This window comes from Thalassophryne amazonica, chromosome 15, assembly GCF_902500255.1.
Source record: "Thalassophryne amazonica chromosome 15, fThaAma1.1, whole genome shotgun sequence".
NCBI lineage: Eukaryota > Metazoa > Chordata > Actinopteri > Batrachoidiformes > Batrachoididae > Thalassophryne > Thalassophryne amazonica.
Window position 1 is genome coordinate 45,699,644 of NC_047117.1, and position 20,337 is coordinate 45,719,980.

Here is a 20,337-nt window from a genome sequence, read left to right on the forward strand (position 1 = left end):
CTCTCTTCTAAGTCCCTGTTAGTAAATGATATAATAATTGATCAACATTGATTTATTCTGCCTTACAGAAACCTGGTTACAGCAGGATGAATATGTTAGTTTAAATGAGTCAACACCCCCGAGTCACACTAACTGCCAGAACACTCGTAGCACGGGCCGAGGGGGAGGATTAGCAGCAATCTTCCACTCCAGCTTGTTAATTAATCAAAAACCCAGACAGAGCTTTAATTCATTTGAAAGCTTGTCTCTTAGTCTTGTCCATCCAAATTGGATGTCCCAAAAACCAGTTTTATTTGTTATTATCTATCGTCCACCTGGTCGTTACTGTGAGTTTCTCTGTGAATTTTCGGACCTTTTGTCTGACTTAGTGCTTTAGCTCAGATAAGATAATTATAGTGGGCGATTTTAACATCCACACAGATGCTGAGAATGACAGCCTCAACACTGCATTTAATCTATTGTTAGACTCGATTGGCTTTGCTCAAAATGTAAATGAGTCCACCCACCACTTTAATCATACCTTAGATCTTGTTCTGACTTATGGTATGGAAATTGAAGACTTAACAGTATTCCCTGAAAACCCCCTTCTGTCTGAACATTTCTTAATAACATTTACTCTGATGGACTACCCAGCAGTGGGGAATAAGTTTCATTACAGTAGAAGTCTTTCAGAAAGTGCTGTAACTAGGTTTAAGGATATGATTCCTTCTTCATGTTCTCCAATGCCATATACCAACACAGGGCAGAGTAGCTACCTAAACTCTGTGAGTGAGATAGATTATCTCGTCAATAGTTTTATATCCTCACTGAGGACAACTTTGGATGCTGTGGCTCCTCTGAAAAAGAGAGCCTTAAATCAGAAGTGCCTGACTCCGTGGTATATCTCACAAACTCGCAGCTTAAAGCAGATAACCCGTAAGTTGGAGAGGAAATGGAGTCTCACTAATTAGAAGATCTTCACTTAGCCTGGAAAAAGAGTCTGTTGCTCTATAAAAAAAAGCCCTCCGTAAAGCTAGGACATCTTACTACTCATCACTAATTGAAGAAAATAAGAACAACCCCAGGTTTCTTTTCAGCACTGTAGCCAGGCTGACAAAGAGTCAGAGCTCTACTGAGCCGAGTATTCCTTTAACTAGTAATGACTTCATGACTTTCTTTGCTAATAAAATTTTAACTATTAGAGAAAAAATTACTCAACCATCCCAAAGACATATCGTTCTCTTTGGCTGCTTTCAGTGATGCCGATATTTGGTTAGACTCTTTCTCCAAATTTTTGACCATAAAATTTTATTACAGAGATTAGAGCATGCCATAGGTATTAAAGGTCCTGCGCTGTGGTGGTTTGAATCATATTTATCTAATAGATTACAATTTGTTCATGTATGGGGAATCTTCTTCACAGACTAAGGTTAATTATGGAGTTCCACAAGGTTCTGTGCTAGGACCAATTTTATTCACTTTATACATGCTTCCCTTAGGCAGTATTATAAGACAGCATTGCTTAAATTTTCATTGTTACGCAGATGATACTCAGCTTTATCTATCCATGAAGCCAGAGGACACACACCAATTAGCTAAACTGCAGGATTGTCTTACAGACAAAGACATGGATGATCTCTAATTTCCTGCTTTTAAACTCAGATAAAACTGAAGTTATTGTACTTGGCCCCACAAATCTTAGAAACATGGTGTCTAACCAGATCCTTACTCTGGATGGCATTACCCTGACCTCTAGAAATACTGTGAGAAATCTTGGAGTCATTTTTGATCAGGATATGTCATTCAATGCGCATATTAAACAAATATGTAGGACTGCTTTTTTGCATTTGCGCAATATCTCTAAAATTAGAAAGGTCTTGTCTCAGAGTGATGCTGAAAAACTAATTCATGCATTTATTTCCTCTAGGCTGGACTATTGTAATTCATTATTATCAGGTTGTCCTAAAAGTTCCCTGAAAAGCCTTCAGTTAATTCTAAATGCTGCAGCTAGAATACTGACAGGGACTAGAAGGAGAGAGCATATCTCACCCATATTGGCCTCTCTTCATTGGCTTCCTGTTAATTCTAGAATAGAATTTAAAATTCTTCTTCTTACTTATAAGGTTTTGAATAATCAGGTCCCATCTTATCTTAGGGACCTCATAGTACCATATCACCGCAATAGAGCGCTTCGCTCTCAGACTGCAGGCTTACTTGTAGTTCCTAGGGTTTGTAAGAGTAGAATGGGAGGCAGAGCCTTCAGCTTTCAGGCTCCTCTCCTCTGGAACCAGCTCCCAATTCGGATCAGGGAGACAGACACCCTCTCTACTTTTAAGATTAGGCTTAAAACTTTCCTTTTTGCTAAAGCTTATAGTTAGGGCTGAATCAGGTGACCCTGAACCATCCCTTAGTTATGCTGCTATAGACTTAGACTGCTGGGTTCCCATGATGCACTGAGTGTTTCTTTCTCTTTTTGCTCTTTATGCACCACTCTGCATTTAATCATTAGTGATTGATCTCTGCTCCCCTCCACAGCATGTCTTTTTCCTGATTCTCTCCCTCAGCCCCAACCAGTCCCAGCAGAAGACTGCCCCTCCCTGAGCCTGGTTCTGCTGGTGGTTTCTTCCTGTTAAAAGGGAGTTTTTCCTTCCCACTGTCGCCAAGTGCTTGCTCACAGGGGGTTGTTTTGACAGTTGGTGTTTTTCTGTATTTATTGTATGGCTTTGCCTTGCAATATGAAGCGCCTTGGGGCAACTGTTTGTTGTGATTTGGCGCTATATAAATGAAATTGATTTGATTTGATTTAGGGAAGCTTGAATCTTTGACTGGACTGGGTTGCTTGACGCGAGGACGTTTCGCTTCAAATCGCAGAAGCTTCCTCAGATAAAATTATTGCTCTGGTAGTCTGACTTCTGTCTTGACTCTTGTAGAAAGAATAAACAGAAGCCACAAAAGCTGGAGTTTTAAACCTATCCAGACCCCTCCTACCGAGAGGCAGACTGCTATAGGCTAATGACTAAACAACAGCTCTAATTAGCAACTATTGTGCTCTAGTTAGCACCCTCCTAATGACAGGGCAGCTGTCCTTCCTAATGATGGGACAGACGCCTCTCCTGATGGCTCCCTTGATGACTCTCCTGACTCATTACCATGAACAAAAGACTGAAACTGCTTTGACCTGAGTACCCCATTGTAAATAAGGGACAAAGCGTGTCTCAGACCCCTCCCCGGTTAAGGCTGGGTTTCAACTGTTTCACACAGAATGCCTCCTTGACCCCTCTCTCAAACCATTTCTTCAATCTGGCTAAGATTTTAACTTCCTTGCCCTTAAACATGTGGTTAGTGTCTTTAAGGTGGAGATGAACTGCAGACTGAGGTCCACTGGTGCCCTCTCTGCGGTGCTGGTATAGCCTTTTGTGTAAAGGTTGCTTAGTCTCACCTATGTAGTGTTTGTTACAGTTTTCCTGACATCTGATAGAATACACCACATTGCTCTGTTTGTAACTAGGGATCCTGTCCTTAGGGTGAACTAATTTCTGTCTCAAGGTGTTAAGTGGTTTAAAGTAAACTTGGATTTTGTGCTGTCTGAAGATCCTCTGTAGTTTTTCCCCTACTCCTGCTAAATAAAGGAGACACACTCTTCTTGTCTCCATCCTGAGACAGGACATGTCAACATCAAGTGGAACTCCAGACATCTCCAGATTTGCTTGATGGTTCATTCGCACCTGCGTGCATCTTGCAGTCAAAGGAGGAAAGATAAACTATAACAGAACTCAGAGCGCAGCCCTGCACAAGAACAAATATAAACTAGAAGAGAAATCAGAGTGCACAGTCTGTCTACAGCCAAACTGAACACTCTGACTTCTCTGTGCAGAGAACCTGCAGGCTGTGTTCTCACATCCTCTCTGCCCCCTGCTGCGCACACCTGACGCAGATATTCCTGCGTCGTCATGACACCACAGGAAGCAACTGGGAGGAGCCCGGTGTGAAAGGGGCATTAGCAACGTAATACAGTGATACAGCAGTCACCATACCTCTGCTGAGCCACCTAACGTCTGTGTGCAGCAACTCAACTCAACTTTTTTCTTATATAGCGCCAAATCACAACAAACAGTTGCCCCAAGGCGCTCCACATTGCAAGGCAAGGCCATACAATAATTATGAAAAACCCCAACGGTCAAAACGACCCCCTATGAGCAAGCACTTGGCCACAGTGGGAAGGAAAAACTCCCTTTTAACAGGAAGAAACCTCCAGCAGAACCAGGCTCAGGGAGGGGCAGTCTTCTGCTGAGACTGGTTGGGGCTGAGGGAAAGAACCAGGAAAAAGAGATCGATCACTAATGATTAAATGCAGAGTGATGCATACGGAGCAAAAAGAGAAAGAAACAGTGCATCATGGGAACCCCCCCACAGTCTACGTCTAAAGCAACATAACCAAGGGATGGTCCAGGGTCACCCGATCCAGCCCTAACTATAAGCCTTAGCGAAAAGGAAAGTTTTAAGCCTAATCTTAAAAGTAGAGAGGGTATCTGTCTCCCTGATCTGAATTGGGAGCTGGTTCCACAGGAGAGGAGCCTGAAAGCTGAAGGCTCTGCCTCCCATTCTACTCTTACAAACCCTAGGAACTACAAGTAAGCCCACAGTCTGAGAGCGAAGCGCTCTAATGGGGTAATATGGTACTACGAGGTCGCTAAGATAAGATGGGACCTGATTATTCAAAACCTTATAAGTAAGAAGAAGAATTTTAAATTCTATTCTAGAATTAACAGGAAGCCAATGAAGAGAGGCCAACACGGGTGAGATATGCTCTCTCCTGCTAGTCCCCGTCAGTACTCTAGCTGCAGCATTCTGAACCAACTGAAGGCTTTTTAGGGAACTTTTAGGACAACCTGATAATAATGAATTACAATAGTCCAGCCTAGAGGAAATAAATGCATGAATTAGTTTTTCAGCATCACTCTGAGACAAGACCTTTCTGATTTTAGAGATATTGCGTAAATGCAAAAAGGCAGTCCTACATATTTGTTTAATATGCGCTTTGAATGACATATCCTGATCAAAAATAACTCCAAGATTTCTCACAGTATTACTAGAGATCAGGGAAATGCCATCCAGAGTAACGATCTGGTTAGACACCATGCTTCTAAGATTTGTGGGGCCAAGTACAATAACTTCAGTTTTATCTGAGTTTAAAAGCAGGAAATTAGAGGTCATCCATGTCTTTATGTCTGTAAGACAATCCTGCAGTTTAGCTAATTGGTGTGTATCCTCTGGCTTCATGGATAGATAAAGCTGGGTATCATCTGCGTAACAATGAAAATTTAAGCAATACCGTCTAATAATACTGCCCAAGGGAAGCATGTATAAAGTGAATAAAATTGGCCTAGCACAGAACCTTGTGGAACTCCATAATTAACTTTAGTCTGTGAAGAAGATTCCCCATTTACATGAACAAACTGTAATCTATTAGACAAATATGATTCAAACCACCGCAGCGCAATGCCTTTAATACCTATGACATGCTCTAATCTCTGTAATAAAATTTTATGGTCAACAGTATCAAAAGCAGCACTGAGGTCCAACAGAACAAGCACAGAGATAAGTCCACTGTCCGAAGCCATAAGAAGATCATTTCTAACCTTCACTAATGCTGTTTCTGTACTATGATGAGTTCTAAAACCTGACTGAAACTCTTCAAATAGACCATTCCTCTGCAGGTGATCAGTTAGCTGTTTTACAACTACCCTCTCAAGAATCTTTGAGAGAAAAGGAAGGTTGGAGATTGGCCTATAATTAGCTAAGATAGCTGGGTCAAGTGATGGCTTTTTAAGTAATGGTTTAATTACTGCCACCTTAAAGGCCTGTGGTACATAACCAACTAACAAAGATAGATTGATCATATTTAAGATTGAAGCATTAAATAATGGTAGGACTTCCTTGAGCAGCCTGGCAGGAATGGGGTCTAATAAGCATGTTGATGGTTTGGATGAAGTAACTAATGAAAATAACTCAGACAGAACAATCGGAGAGAAAGAGTCTAACCAAATACCGGCATCACTGAAAGCAGCCAAAGATAACGATACATCTTTGGGATGGTTATGAGTAATTTTTTCTCTAATAGTCAAAATTTTGTTAGCAAAGAAAGTCATGAAGTCATTACTAGTTAAAGTTAATGGAATACTCAGCTCAATAGAGCTCTGACTCTTTGTCAGCCTGGCTACAGTGCTGAAAAGAAACCTGGGGTTGTTCTTATTTTCTTCAATTAGTGATGAGTAGAAAGATGTCCTAGCTTCACGAAGGGCTTTCTTATAGAGCAACAAACTCTTTTTCCAGGCTAAGTGAAGATCTTCTAAATTAGTGAGACGCCATTTCCTCTCCAACTTACGGGTTATCTGCTTTAAGCTACGAGTTTGTGAGTTATACTACGGAGTCAGACACTTCTGATTTAAAGCTCTCTTTTTCAGAGGAGCTACAGCATCCAAAGTTGTCTTCAATGAGGATGTAAAACTATTGACAAGATACTCTAACTCCCTTACAGAGTTTAGGTAGCTACTCTGCTCTGTGTTGGTATATGACATTAGAGAACATAAAGAAGGAATCATATCCTTAAACCTAGTTACAGCGCTTTCTGAAAGACTTCTAGTGTAATGAAACTTATTCCCCACTGCAGGGTAGTCCATCAGGGTAAATGTAAATGTTATTAAAAAATGATCAGACAAAAGGGAGTTTTCAGGGAATACTGTTAAGTCTTCTATTTCCATACCATAAGTCAGAACAAGATCTAAAATATGATTAAAGTGGTGGGTGGACTCATTTACATTTTGAGCGAAGCCAACTGAGTCTAATAATAGATTAAATGCAGTGTTGAGGCTGTCATTCTCAGCATCTGTATGGATGTTAAAATCGCCCACTATAATTATCTTATCTGAGCTAAGCACTAAGTCAGACAAAAGGTCTGAAAATTCACAGAGAAACTCACAGTAACGACCAGGTGGACGATAGATAATAAATAAAACTGGTTTTTGGGACTTCCAATTTGGATGGACAAGACTAAGAGACAAGCTTTCAAATGAATTAAAGCTCTGTCTAGGTTTTAATAATTAATAAGCTGGAATGGAAGATTGCTGCTAATCCTCCGCCCCGGCCCGTGCTACGAGCATTCTGACAGTTAGTGTGACTCGGGGGTGTTGACTCATTTAAACTAACATATTCATCCTGCTGTAACCAAGTTTGTGTTAGGCAGAATAAATCAATACGTTGATCAATTATTATATCATTTACCAACAGGGACTTAGAAGAAAGAGACCTAATGTTTAATAGACCACATTTAACTGTTTTAGTCTGTGGTGCAATTGAAGGTGCTATATTATTTTTTCTTTTTGAATTTTTATGCTTAGATTTTTGCTAGTTATTGGTGGTCTGGGAGCAGGCACCGTCTCTACGGGGATGGGGTAATAAGGGGATGGCAGGGGGAGAGAAGCTGCAGAGAGGTGTATAAGACCACAGCTCTGCCTCCTGGTCCCAACGCTAGACAGTCACAGTTTGGAGGATCCCAAAAAATTGGCCAGATTTCTAGAAATGAGAGCTGCTCCCTCTAAAGTGGGATGGATGCCGTCTCTCCTAACAAGACCAGGTTTTCCCCAGAAGCTTTGCCAATTATCAATGAAGCCCACCTCATTTTTTGGACACCACTCATACAGCCAGCAATTCAAGGAGATCATGCGGCTAAACATGTCACTCCCGGTCCGATTGGGGAGGGGCCCAGAGAAAACTACAGAGTCCGACATTGTTTTTGCAAAGTTACACACCGATTCAATGTTAATTTTAGTGACCTCCGATTGGCGTAACCGAGTGTCATTACTGCCGACGTGAATTACAATCTTACCAAATTTACGCTTAGCCTTAGCCAGCAATTTCAAATGTCCTTCGATGTCGCCTGCTCTGGCCCCCGGAAGACAATTGACAATGGTTGCTGGTGTCGCTAACTTCACATTTCTCAAAACAGAGTCGCCAATAACCAGAGTTTGATCCTCGGCGAGTGTATCGTCGAGTGGGGAAAAACGGTTAGAGATGTGAACGGGTTGACGGTGTACACGGGGCTTCTGTTTAGGGCTACGCTTCCTCCTCACAGTCACCCAGTCAGCCTGCCTTCCCGATTGCACGGGGTCTGCCAGGGGGGAACTAACGGCGGCTAAGCTACCTTGGTCCGCACCAACTACAGGGGCTTGGCTAGCTGTAGAATTTTCCACGGTGCGGAGCCGAGTCTCCAATTCGCCCAGCCTGGCCTCCAAAGCTACGAATAAGCTGCACTTATTACAAGTACCGTTACTGCTAAAAGAGGCCGAGGAATAACTAAACATTTCACACCCAGAGCAGAAAAGTGGGGGAGAGACAGGAGAAGCCGCCATGCTAAAACGGCTAAGAGCCAGTAGCTACGCTAAGCTAGCGGATTCCCAAACAGGGAATCCGACACTAGACAGGCTGTGGAGCAGCACAGGTAACGCACGACAACAGTGCTAAAATAAAATAAAAATCCACTAGACAGGCTATGGAGCAGCACAGGTAACGCACAACAACAGTGCTAAAAAAATAAAATAAAATAAAAATCCACTGGACAGGCTGTGGAGCAGCACAGGCAACGCACGACAACAGTGCTAAATAAAAATCCACTGGACAGGCTGTGGAGCAGCACAGGTAACGCACGACAACAGTGCTAAAAAAATAAAATCAAAATCAAAATCCACTGGACAGGCTGTGGAGCAGCACAGGTAACGCACGACAACGGTGCCAAAACAAAACAAAAAACCACTAGACAGGCTGTGGAGCAGCACAGGTAACGCACGACAACAGTGGTAAAAAATAAAATAAAAATCCACTGGACAGGCTGTGGAGCAGCACAGGTAACGCACGACAACAGTGCTAAAAAAAAAAAATAAATAAAAATCCACTGGACAGGCTGTGCAGCAGATGCGAGTCAGCTCCAACTGTGAACAGAATAAATGCGTCCTCAGACTCCTGGCCTGAACAGAACAGTTCAATCTTGTTCACCACATTCATCACTCTTTATATTTACACACCATGAATCATTGTGCTGCTCGCTGACTTCTCAATTCCAGGACTTTTCAAGTGAGCAGAGGAGATTTAGCTGGGTTACCAATGGAAGTTAGCATCGTATTTGTGAATCGTCTGAAATGCCGCTCCAAATTCCCTTTCTTCAGTAAAGCCACATTTACATTGCATATAATCAATCAATCAATCAACTTTTTTCTTATATAGCGCCAAATCACAACAAACAGTTGCCCCAAGGCGCTCCATATTGTAAGGCAAGGCCATACAATAATTATGAAAAACCCTAACGGTCAAAACGACCCCCTATGAGCAAGCACTTGGCGACAGTGGGAAGGAAAAACTCCCTTTTAACAGGAAGAAACCTCCAGCAGAACCAGGCTCAGGGAGGGGCAGTCTTCTGCTGAGACTGGTTGGGGCTGAGGGAAAAAAACAGGAAAAAGACATGCCGTGAAGGGGGGCAGAGATCGATCACTAATGATTAAATGCAGAGTGATGCATACGGAGCAAAAAGAGAAAGCAACAGTGCATCATGGGAACCCCCCCACAATCTACGTCTAAAGCAGCATAACCAAGGGATGGTCCAGGGTCACCTGATCCAGCCCTAACTATAAGCCTTAGCGAAAAGGAAAGTTTTAAGCCTAATCTTAAAAGTAGAGAGGGTATCTGTCTCCCTGATCTGAATTGGGAGCTGGTTCCACAGGAGAGGAGTCTGAAAGCTGAAGGCTCTGCCTCCCATTCTACTCTTACAAACCCTAGGAACTACAAGTAAGCCCGCAGTCTGAGAGCGAAGCGCTCTAATGGGGTAATATGGTACTACGAGGTCCCTAAGATAAGATGGGACCTGATTATTCAAAACCTTATAAGTAAGAAGAAGAATTTTAAATTCTATTCTAGAATTAACAGGAAGCCAATGAAGAGAGGCCAACACGGGTGAGATACGCTCTCTCCTGCTAGTCCCCGTCAGTACTCTAGCTGCAGCATTCTGAACTAACTGAAGGCTTTTTAGAGAACTTTTAGGACAACCTGATAATGAATTACAATAGTCCAGCCTAGAGGAAATAAATGCATGAATTAGTTTTTCAGCATCACTCTGAGACAAGACCTTTCTGATTTTAGAGATATTGCGTAAATGCAAAAAGGCAGTCCTACATATTTGTTTAATATGCGCTTTGAATGACATATCCTGATCAAAAATGACTCCAAGATTTCTCACAGTATTACTAGAGCTCAGGGAAATGCCATCCAGAGTAACGATCTGGTTAGACACCATGCTTCTAAGATTTGTGGGGCCAAGTACAATAACTTCAGTTTTATCTGAGTTTAAAAGCAGGAAATTAGAGGTCATCCATGTCTTTATGTCTGTAAGACAATCCTGCAGTTTAGCTAATTGGTGTGTATCCTCTGGCTTCATGGATAGATAAAGCTGGGTATCATCTGCGTAACAATGAAAATTTAAGCAATACCGTCTAATAATACTGCCTAAGGGAAGCATGTATAAAGTGAATAAAATTGGTCCTAGCACAGAACCTTGTGGAACTCCATAATTAACTTTAGTCTGTGAAGAAGATTCCCCATTTACATGAACAAACTGTAATCTATTAGACAAATATGATTCAAACCACCGCAGCGCAGTGCCTTTAATACCTATGACATGCTCTAATCTCTGTAATAAAATTTTATGGTCAACAGTATCAAAAGCAGCACTGAGGTCCAACAGAACAAGCACAGAGATAAGTCCACTGTCCGAAGCCATAAGAAGATCATTTGTAACCTTCACTAATGCTGTTTCTGTACTATGATGAATTCTAAAACCTGACTGAAACTCTTCAAATAGACCATTCCTCTGCAGGTGATCAGTTAGCTGTTTTACAACTACCCTCTCAAGAATCTCAAGACACCGGGCTGTTTTATATAAGACAGATGGATTTTCCATTCGAATAAATGAAAAAAATAATACAAGATCAAAATTACAATTCTTGTTATCCACCATAAAAAAAAAAAAGAGCTGTTCTCCTACTCTGGTGTTTAACGGTAGCCGGCATCCTTGTTGGTGCATTGCTGCCACCTGCTGCATCAGTCTGTTATAGCAGCACTAAATCCTCTCGAGCCCAGGGATAGGATTTTTTTTTTTTTCATGCGATCGACTGGAACTCAGCCCGCGATCGATTGGTTGGGCACGCCAGATACAGATCGTTACCAGCGCAGAGTTCAAAAGCCAGCATCTTTGATGGTATGGGTGTGTGTTAGTGCCCACGGCATGGGCAACTTACACATCTGTGATGGCACCATCAATGCTGAAAGGTACATCCAGGTTTTGGAGCAACACATGTTGCCATTCAAGCAACGTCTTTTTCAGTGACATCCCTGCTTATTTCAGCAAGACAATGCCAAGCCACATTCTGCACGTGTTACAACAATGTGGCTTTGTAATAAAAGAGTGCGGGTACTAGACTGGCCTGCCTGCAGTCCAGACCTGTTGCCCATTGAAAACGCATGGCGCATTATGAAGCGCAAAATACGACAACAGAGACCCCGGACTGTTGAACAACTGAAGTCGTACATGAAGCAAGAATGGGAAAGAATTCCACCCACAAAGCTTCAACAATTAGTGTCCTCAGTTCCCAAACGCTTATTGAGTGTTGTTAGAAGGAAAGGTGATGTAACAGCAGTAAACATACCACTGTCCCAGCTTTTATGAAATGGGTTGCAGGCATCCATTTCAAAATGAGCAAATATTTGCACAAAAATAATCAAGTTTATCACTTTGAACATTAAATAGCTTGTCTTTGTGGTGTATTCAATTGAATATAGGTTGAAGAGGATTTGCAAATCATTCTATTGTTTTTATTTACATTATATATATATATATATATATATATATATATATATATATATATATACACGAGGGCTGTCAATAAAGTAACGGTCCTTTTTATTTTTTCAAAAACTATATGGATTTCATTCATATGTTTTTACGTCAGACATGCTTGAACCCTCGTGCGCACGCGTGAGTTTTTCCACGCCTGTCGGTGACGTCATTCGCCTGCGAGCACTCCTTGTGGGAGGAGTCGTCCAGCCCCTCGTCGGAATTCCTTTGTCTGAGAAGTTGCTGAGAGAGTGGCGCGTTGTTTGATCAAATTGTTTTCTAAACCTGTGAGACACATCGAAGTGGACACGGTTCGAAAAATTAAGCTGGTTTTCAGTGAAAATTTTAACGGCTGATGAGAGATTTTGAGGTGATTCTGTCACTTTAAGGACTTCCCATGGTGCGAGACGTCGCTCAGCGCTCTCAGGCGCCGTCGTCAGCCTGTTCAAGCTGAAAACCTCCACATTTCAGGTTCTATTGATCCAGGACGTCGTGAGAGAACAGAGAAGTTTCAGAAGAAGTCGGTTTCAGCATTTTATCCGGATATTCCACTATTTAATTTAATGAAAGACGTGCGGACGGGTCCGCGCGTCGGGACACAGCCGCCGCGACACTCCACCACAGGAAAAACACCTCTGTTGAAAGCCTTAAGGACAAGTTGGAACATGTCCTGCCTGTTAATTTCTCATATACTCACTCCACTGAAAGCCATCAAAAGCCGCCTGGATTTTACAAATGGTTATCAACACGGAGGTGTTTTTCCTGTGCCGCCGCACCGCGTCGGCTGCGTCCCGATGCGCGGACCCGTCCGCACGTCTTTCATTAAAAAAATCTCCTTTAACAGTGGAATATCCAGATAAAATGCCGGATCTGACTTCTTCTGAAACTTCTCTGTTCTTTCACGACGTCCTGGATCAATAGAACCTGAAATGTGGAGGTTTTCAGCTTGAAACAGGCTGACGACGGCGGCTGAGAGCGCTGAGCAACGTCTCGCACCGTGGGAAGTCCTTAAAGCGACAGAATCACCTCAAAATCTCTCATCAGCCGTTAAAATTTTCACTGAAAACCAGCTTAATTTTTCGAACCGTGTCCACTTCGATGTGTCTCACAGGTTTAGAAAAAATTTTGATCAAACAACGCGCCACTCTCTCAGCAACTTCTCAGACAAAGGAATTCCGACGAGGGGCTGGACGACTCCTCCCACAAGGAGTGCTCACAGGCGAATGACGTCACCGACAGGCGTGGAAAAACTCACGCATGCGCACGAGGGTTCAAGCATGTCTGACGTAAAAACATATGAATGAAATCCATATAGTTTTTGAAAAAAATAAAAAGGACCGCTACTTATTGACAGCCCTCGTATATGTATGTGTGTGTGTGTGTGTAATCTATGTATTCATACATTTTAACAACCTGAAAGCCACCAGATCAGCTGGAACTGAACCATGGGTTCCTGGACAGTCACCTGTTTCTTCTCGCTGGTTTTATTTCTTCCACGGCTTCAGTAATTTTGATGCCGGTGAGTCCAACTTTACACTTTGTGTTCACCCGTTTGTGTTAAACTGTTTGATTTCAAAATGAATTGAAAATCAGAGCATTAGTTTGCACCCCTCACAATAACTTCAGTCACAGCTTATCGCCTAAATGTGGAGCTGCACAGAGAAAACAAAAGAAAAAAAAAATACAGAATGGGAGGTTTGTTTTTAATGTGATGTGTTGGAACTATCAATTTCTATTGGAACACAGGGTGAGCTCATATGAGCCCATCTTCCACCTGTACTGGACGCAATTCTGAACCAAACCACATCTGATCCTTGAGACTAAATGCTTGCGAAGTGAAAATTTTTCAAACGGACTGTCATCCATCTGGATGTGATGTGTTTTTTATGCACGGCGCTGATCTGTCAGTGTGTGATGTATCACCGAGTGCACAGTCAGTGGCTGCATTAAGAGTTTTCTACCTGCCGGTGTGGCCCTGCCCGACGCGTGATGTTCTCGTCCTACTCGGGGCCTAAAAAAAAAAAAGTCTACATCCTGCGCCTCGCGCACGCCATGCAGTGACGCAGCTGTGACGTTGGAGCCCTCTCTTGTTTGCTCTCATTTAACACCTTTGCTTCCGATTGACTAAAAAAAAAAAAAAAAATTATAAACTATGCAAACACATTATTAATCAGTTTCACTAACATCTAAACGTCACAGGCAGACGTGGCACGCAGCTTAATGCTCACTGACCACGACGAAACTAACCCGCATCGTGAACACCACAAAAATAAGAGAGTGCTCATTTCAAACTTGTCAATACTACGGAGACATATTTATACAAATACTTACAGAGTGTGTAGCCATTGTGAAGCGTCAAAAACAACCAAGCCACAACTGCCGTTGCTACCGCCCTCACGTCCCGTTTCTTTTTCTTCTTCTGTTGAGTTTTATGGCTGGCTGGCAGTGCCCCGCATAGACATTATATACATAGACGCCTAATGGGTTTGCTGCCTATTGGAGCTGATGTAGCATCCGGCCGCCATCTTGGCTGGGTCCCTGTTGCGCCCCCAGTGTGAATATGTCCCCAACTACAATAATCCGCAGCTCCGCGAATTTTTACCCGATTTTCCTACAGTTTGTTTTTTTAGAAACAGCAGAGATTCAGTTACGATACAGGATGCCGTCTCACATTAAAAATACGTACTTTCATGCTGAAAGACTTTGTCTTGTGCTCTTTAGCAAAGACATTGTATGGTATATATACTCAACAAAAATATAAACGCAACACTTTTGGTTTTGCTCCCATTTTGTATGAGATGAACTCAAAGATCTAAAACTTTTTCCACATACACAATATCACCATTTCCCTCAAATATTGTTCACAAACCAGTCTAAATCTGTGATAGTGAGCACTTCTCCTTTGCTGAGATAATCCATCCCACGTCACAGGTGTGCCATACCAAGATGCTGATTAGACACCATGATTAGTGCACAGTTGTGCCTTAGACTGCCCACAATAAAAGGCCACTCTGAAAGGTGCAGTTTTATCACACAGCACAATGCCACAGATGTCGCAAGATTTGAGGGAGCGTGCAATTGGCATGCTGACAGCAGGAATGTCAACCAGAGCTGTTGCTCATGTATTGAATGCTCATTTCTCTTCCATAAGCCGTCTCCAAAGGCGTTTCAGAGAATCTGGCAGTACATCCAACCAGCCTCACAACCGCAGACCACGTGTAACCACACCAGCCCAGGACCTCCACATCCAGCATGTTCACCTCCAAGATCGTCTGAGACCAGCCACTCGGACAGCTGCTGAAACAATCGGTTTGCATAACCAAAGAATTTCTGCACAAACTGTCAAAAACCGTCTCAGGGAAGCTCATCTGCATGCTCGTGGTCCTCATCGGGGTCTCGACCTGACTCCAGTTCGTCGTCGTAACCGACTTGAGTGGGCAAATGCTCACATTCGCTGCCGTTTGGCACGTTGGAGAGGTGTTCTCTTCACGGATGATGCGAAGGAGATGTGTTGCACTGCATGAGGCATATGGTGGTCACACCAGATACTGACTGGTATCCCCCCCCAATAACACAAAACTGCACCTTTTAGAGTGGCCTTTTATTGTGGGCAGTCTAAGGCACACCTGTGCACTAATCATGGTGTCTAATCAGCATCTTGGTATGGCACACCTGTGAGGTGGGATGGATTATCTCAGCAAAGGAAAAGTGCTCACTATCACAGATTTCGACTGGTTTGTTAACAATATTTGAGGGAAATGGTGATATTGTGTATGTGGAAAAAGTTTTAGATCTTTGAGTTCATCTCATACAAAATGGGAGCAAAACCAAAAGTGTTGCGTTTATATTTTTGTTGAGTAGAAATTCATTTTAGAATTTAGTAAAGAAACAAGTTTGGATTGTTCATTTGAATGTATTTCTCTCTCTCTCACTCTCTCTCACTCACTCACACACACACACACGGGACATCCCTTTAATTTCCTCTGCTTCGGTTACGTGGTTTTGTTACAAAGATGGATCAAAAAGACACGCACATCCAAGATGTGTAAAACAGCGTGCTGGATCAAGGTGATACAAATAATAAAGCAAAAATCCACACAGCCTAAGTGCTCCCAGGCAAAAACAAAACAAACAAACAAAAAAAAACTTTTATTAGACACCTCTAATAAAATAAAAAATAATAGTTTGTTTTGTTTTTACATGTGAGCGCTTAGGCTGTGTGGATTTTTGCTTTAATATTTGTTACAAAGATGATTTTTTTTTTCCAAGGCCAGGAAAAGAAAGTTCCAGGTCATTCCAGGGTCTTAAACTACCTTGTTAGGGTTTGACTGGGGCTGGAGAGCTAAAAGAATGAAAAATAAATGTTTTTGCACTCTGTAACTCCAGTGGAGTTAATTTTGCGATGTGGTGCAGCCTGACTTTGTGAAATACAGACACCACTCAATTCCAAAGAATTGTGAAACAAAAGCGCATAAGTGCACACAAATGCACTCTACCTTTTGCCGCATTAACGAAAATTCGCTTGAGTTGCGATTCGAGCTGGATGGAAACACAACTAATGTCCTGCTAACGTTACAGGTAAGTGCCGTTTAATATGATGACATAATATTACAAATGGTAAAATAACCACAGTTATTGTTCACTCTTATTTGTGAAAGGTAATCTCAGGCGATCTGGTTTCTATATTGCGCCGGTTATTGCAACCGTAAGCAGCACAAAATACCAACACCGCTCACTCTCCATTGACTCCGGTTGACTCAGGTGCGAGCCAATTGTGAAGAGACCAATCCAATATGGCGGCGCCGCAGGATCACTTTGCAGCAAGTTATGAGGCGTCCATATATATTATGTCTATGGTGCTCCGCCTCCTGTGTATCGGAGGCGGGGACCAGCCGCAGATCGGCAAACCAGCGAAAAGTGCATTACCGCCACCTACCGTACAACAACCAACAATATGATCTAAAACAGTTTCTCAAATATATAGTAATGCAGAAAGTACATGAGCGCGTTAACTGACATTTCAGAATAAGTAATAAAAATTCAAAGTAATACATGAGCTGTTCGAGCTGTGAAATAAAATGTACTGCTTTTTGACAGACAGTGCATCTCCACTTCCCACTTTGTTTAAGGAATCATTAGATGTATAGATACTGTATGCAGATGGTGATTTGTAGCCGATTTCCTCAGTTTGATGCCTTTCTCACCAGTGGTGTTGTGAAGAGAAACACAGTAAAACCTATCTTGAATGGACGCGTGCCAAAGATTATTTCAAATCACATGGTGGCTTTGTGGATTTCACACTAGCAGATGACATGACTCTCCAAATTATCAGTGACTGTTGAAACTTTACACTGGACTTCAAACAACGTGGATTCTGTGCCTCTCCCCTCTTCTTCCAAAATCTGGGATTTTTGTTGTGTTTAACAGTGCGAAGTGTAGTGAGTCTCCAGGAAAAAGACTTGTGTTGGAACAACACAACAACTTTATAGCTCTTAATATTTACACAAATCAAATCAATTTTATTTATATAGCGCCAAATCACAACAAACAGTTGCCCCAAGGCACTTTATATTGCAAGGCAAAAGCCATACAATAATTACAGAAAAACCCCAACGATCAAAACGACCCCCTGTGAGCAAGCACTTGGCGACTGTGGGAAGGAAAAACTCCCTTTTAACAGGAAGAAACCTCCAGCAGAACCAGGCTCAGGGAGGGGCAGTCTTCTGCTGGGACTGGTTGGGGCTGAGGGGAGAGAATCAGGAAAAAGACATGCTGTGGAAGAGAGTAGAGATCAATTACGAATGATTAAATGCAGAGTGCTGCATACAGAGCAAAAAGAGAAAGAAACACTCAGTGTATCATGGGAACCCCCCAGCAGTCTAAGTCTATAGCAGCATAACTAAGGGATGGTTCAGGGTCACCTAATCCAGCCCTAACTATAAGCTTTAGTAAAAAGGAAAGTTTTAAGCCTAATCTTAAAAGTAGAGAGGGTCTCTGTCTCCCTGATCCGAATTGGGAGCTGGTTCCACAGGAGAGGAGCCTGAAAGCTGAAGGCTCTGCCTCCCATTCTACTCTTACAAACCCTAGGAACTACAAGTAAGCCTGCAGTCTGAGAGCGAAGCGCTCTTTTGGGGTGATATGGTACTATGAGTTCCCTAAGATAAGATGGGACCTGATCATTCAAAACCTTATAGGTAAGAAGAAGAATTTTAAATTCTATTCTAGAATTAACAGGAAGCCAATGAAGAGAGGCCAATATGGGTGAAATATGCTCTCTCCTTCTAGTCCCCGTCAGTACTCTAGCTGCAGCATTTTGAATTAACTGAAGGCTTTTCAGGGAACTTTTAGGACAACCTGATAATAATGAATTACAATAGAGGAAATAAATGCATGAATTAGTTTTTCAGCATCACTCTGAGACAAGACCTTTCTAATTTTAGAGATATTGCGCAAATGCAAAAAAGCAGTCCTACATATTTGCTTAATATGCGCATTGAAGGACATATCCTGATCAAAAATGACTCCACGATTTCTCACAGTATTACTAGAGGTCAGGGTAATGCCATCCAGAGTAAGGATCTGGTTAGACACCATGTTTCTAAGATTTGTGGGGCCAAGTACAATAACTTCAGTTTTATCTGAATTTAAAAGCAGGAAATTAGAGGTCATCCATGTCTTTATGTCTGTAAGACATTCCTGCAGTTTAACTAATTGGTGTGTGTCCTCTGGCTTCATGGATAGATAAAGATGGGTATCATCTGCGTAACAATGAAAATTTAAGCAATGCTTTCTAATAATACTGCCTAAGGGAAGCATGTATAAAGTGAATAAAATTGGTCCTAGCACAGAACCTTGTGGAACTCCATAATTAACCTTAGTCTGTGAAGAAGACTCCCCATTTACATGAACAAATTGTAATCTATTAGATAAATATGATTCAAACCACCGCAGCGCAGTGCCTTTAATACTTATGGCATGCTCTAATCTCTGTAATAAAATTTTATGGTCAACAGTATCAAAAGCAGCACTGGGGTCTAACAGGACAAGCACAGAGATGAGTCCACTGTCTGAGGCCATAAGAAGATCATTTGTAACCTTCACTAATGCTGTTTCTGTACTATGATGAATTCTAAAACCTGACTGAAACTCTTCAAATAGACCATTCCTCTGCAGATGATCAGTTAGCTGTTTTACAACTACCCTTTCAAGAATTTCTGAGAGAAAAGGAAGGTTGGAGATTGGCCTATAATTAGCTAAGATAGCTGGGTCAAGTGATGGCTTTTTAAGTAATGGTTTAATTACTGCCACCTTAAAAGCCTGTGGTACATAGCCAACTAATAAAGATAGATTGATCATATTTAAGATCGAAGCATTAATTAATGGTAGGGCTTCCTTGAGCAGCCTGGTAGGAATGGGGTCTAATAGACATGTTGATGGTTTGGAGGAAGTAACTAATGAAAATAACTCAGACAGAACAATCGGAGAGAAAGAGTCTAACCAAATACCAGCATTACTGAAAGCAGCCAAAGATAACGATATGTCTTTGGGATGGTTATGAGTAATTTTTTCTCTAATAGTTAAAATTTTATTAGCAAAGAAAGTCATGAAGTCATTACTAGTTAAAGTTAAAGGAATACTCGGCTCAATGGTGCTCTGACTCTTTGTCAGCCTGGCTACAGTACTGAAAAGAAACCTGGGGTTGTTCTTATTTTCTTCTATTAGTGATGAGTAGTAAGATGTCCTAGCTTTACAGAGGGCTTTTTATAGAGCAACAGACTCTTTTTCCAGGTTAAGTGAAGATCTTCTAAATTAGTGAGATGCCATTTCCTCTCCATCTTACGGGTTATCTGCTTTAAGCTGCGAGTTTGTGAGTTATACCACGGATTCAGGCACTTCTGATTTAAGGCTCTCTTTTTCAGAGGAGCTACAGCATCCAAAGTTGTGCTCAATGAGGATGTAAAACTATTGACGAGATAATCTATCTCACTCACAAAGTTTAGGTAGCTACTCTGCACTGTGTTGGTATATGGCATTGGAGAACATAAAGAAGGAATCATATCCTTAAACCTATTTACAGCGCTTTCCGAAAGACTTCTACTGTAATGAAACTTATTCCCCACTGCTGGGTAGTCCATCAGAGTAAATGTAAATGTTATTAAGAAATAATCAGACAGAATGGAGTTTTCAGGGAATACTGTTAAGTCTTCAATTTCCATACCATAAGTCAGAACAAGATCTAAAGTATGGTTAAAGTGGTGGGTGGACTCATTTACATTTTGAGTGAAGCCAATTGAGTCTAATAATAGATTAAATGCAGTGTTGAGGCTGTCATTCTCAGCATCTATGTGGATTTAACATCACCCACTATAATTATCTTATCTGAGCTAAGCACTAAGTCAGACAAAAGCTCTGAAAATTCACAG

General features: G+C 41.8%; 1 protein-coding gene across 1 annotated transcript in view; it reads right to left on the reverse strand.

Moving 5' to 3' along the window:
* LOC117525713 (CREB-binding protein-like) overlaps positions 1 to 14,328 on the reverse strand; it is a 138,689-nt gene extending 124,361 nt beyond the window's left edge. Inside the window, exon 1 of the mRNA XM_034187642.1 lies at positions 14,246 to 14,328. Within this exon, the coding sequence (XP_034043533.1) occupies positions 14,246 to 14,260 (15 nt within the window). The 5' untranslated portion in view covers positions 14,261 to 14,328. The remainder of the gene's footprint in view (positions 1 to 14,245) is intronic.
* Between the last annotated feature and the right edge of the window lie 6,009 nt (positions 14,329 to 20,337).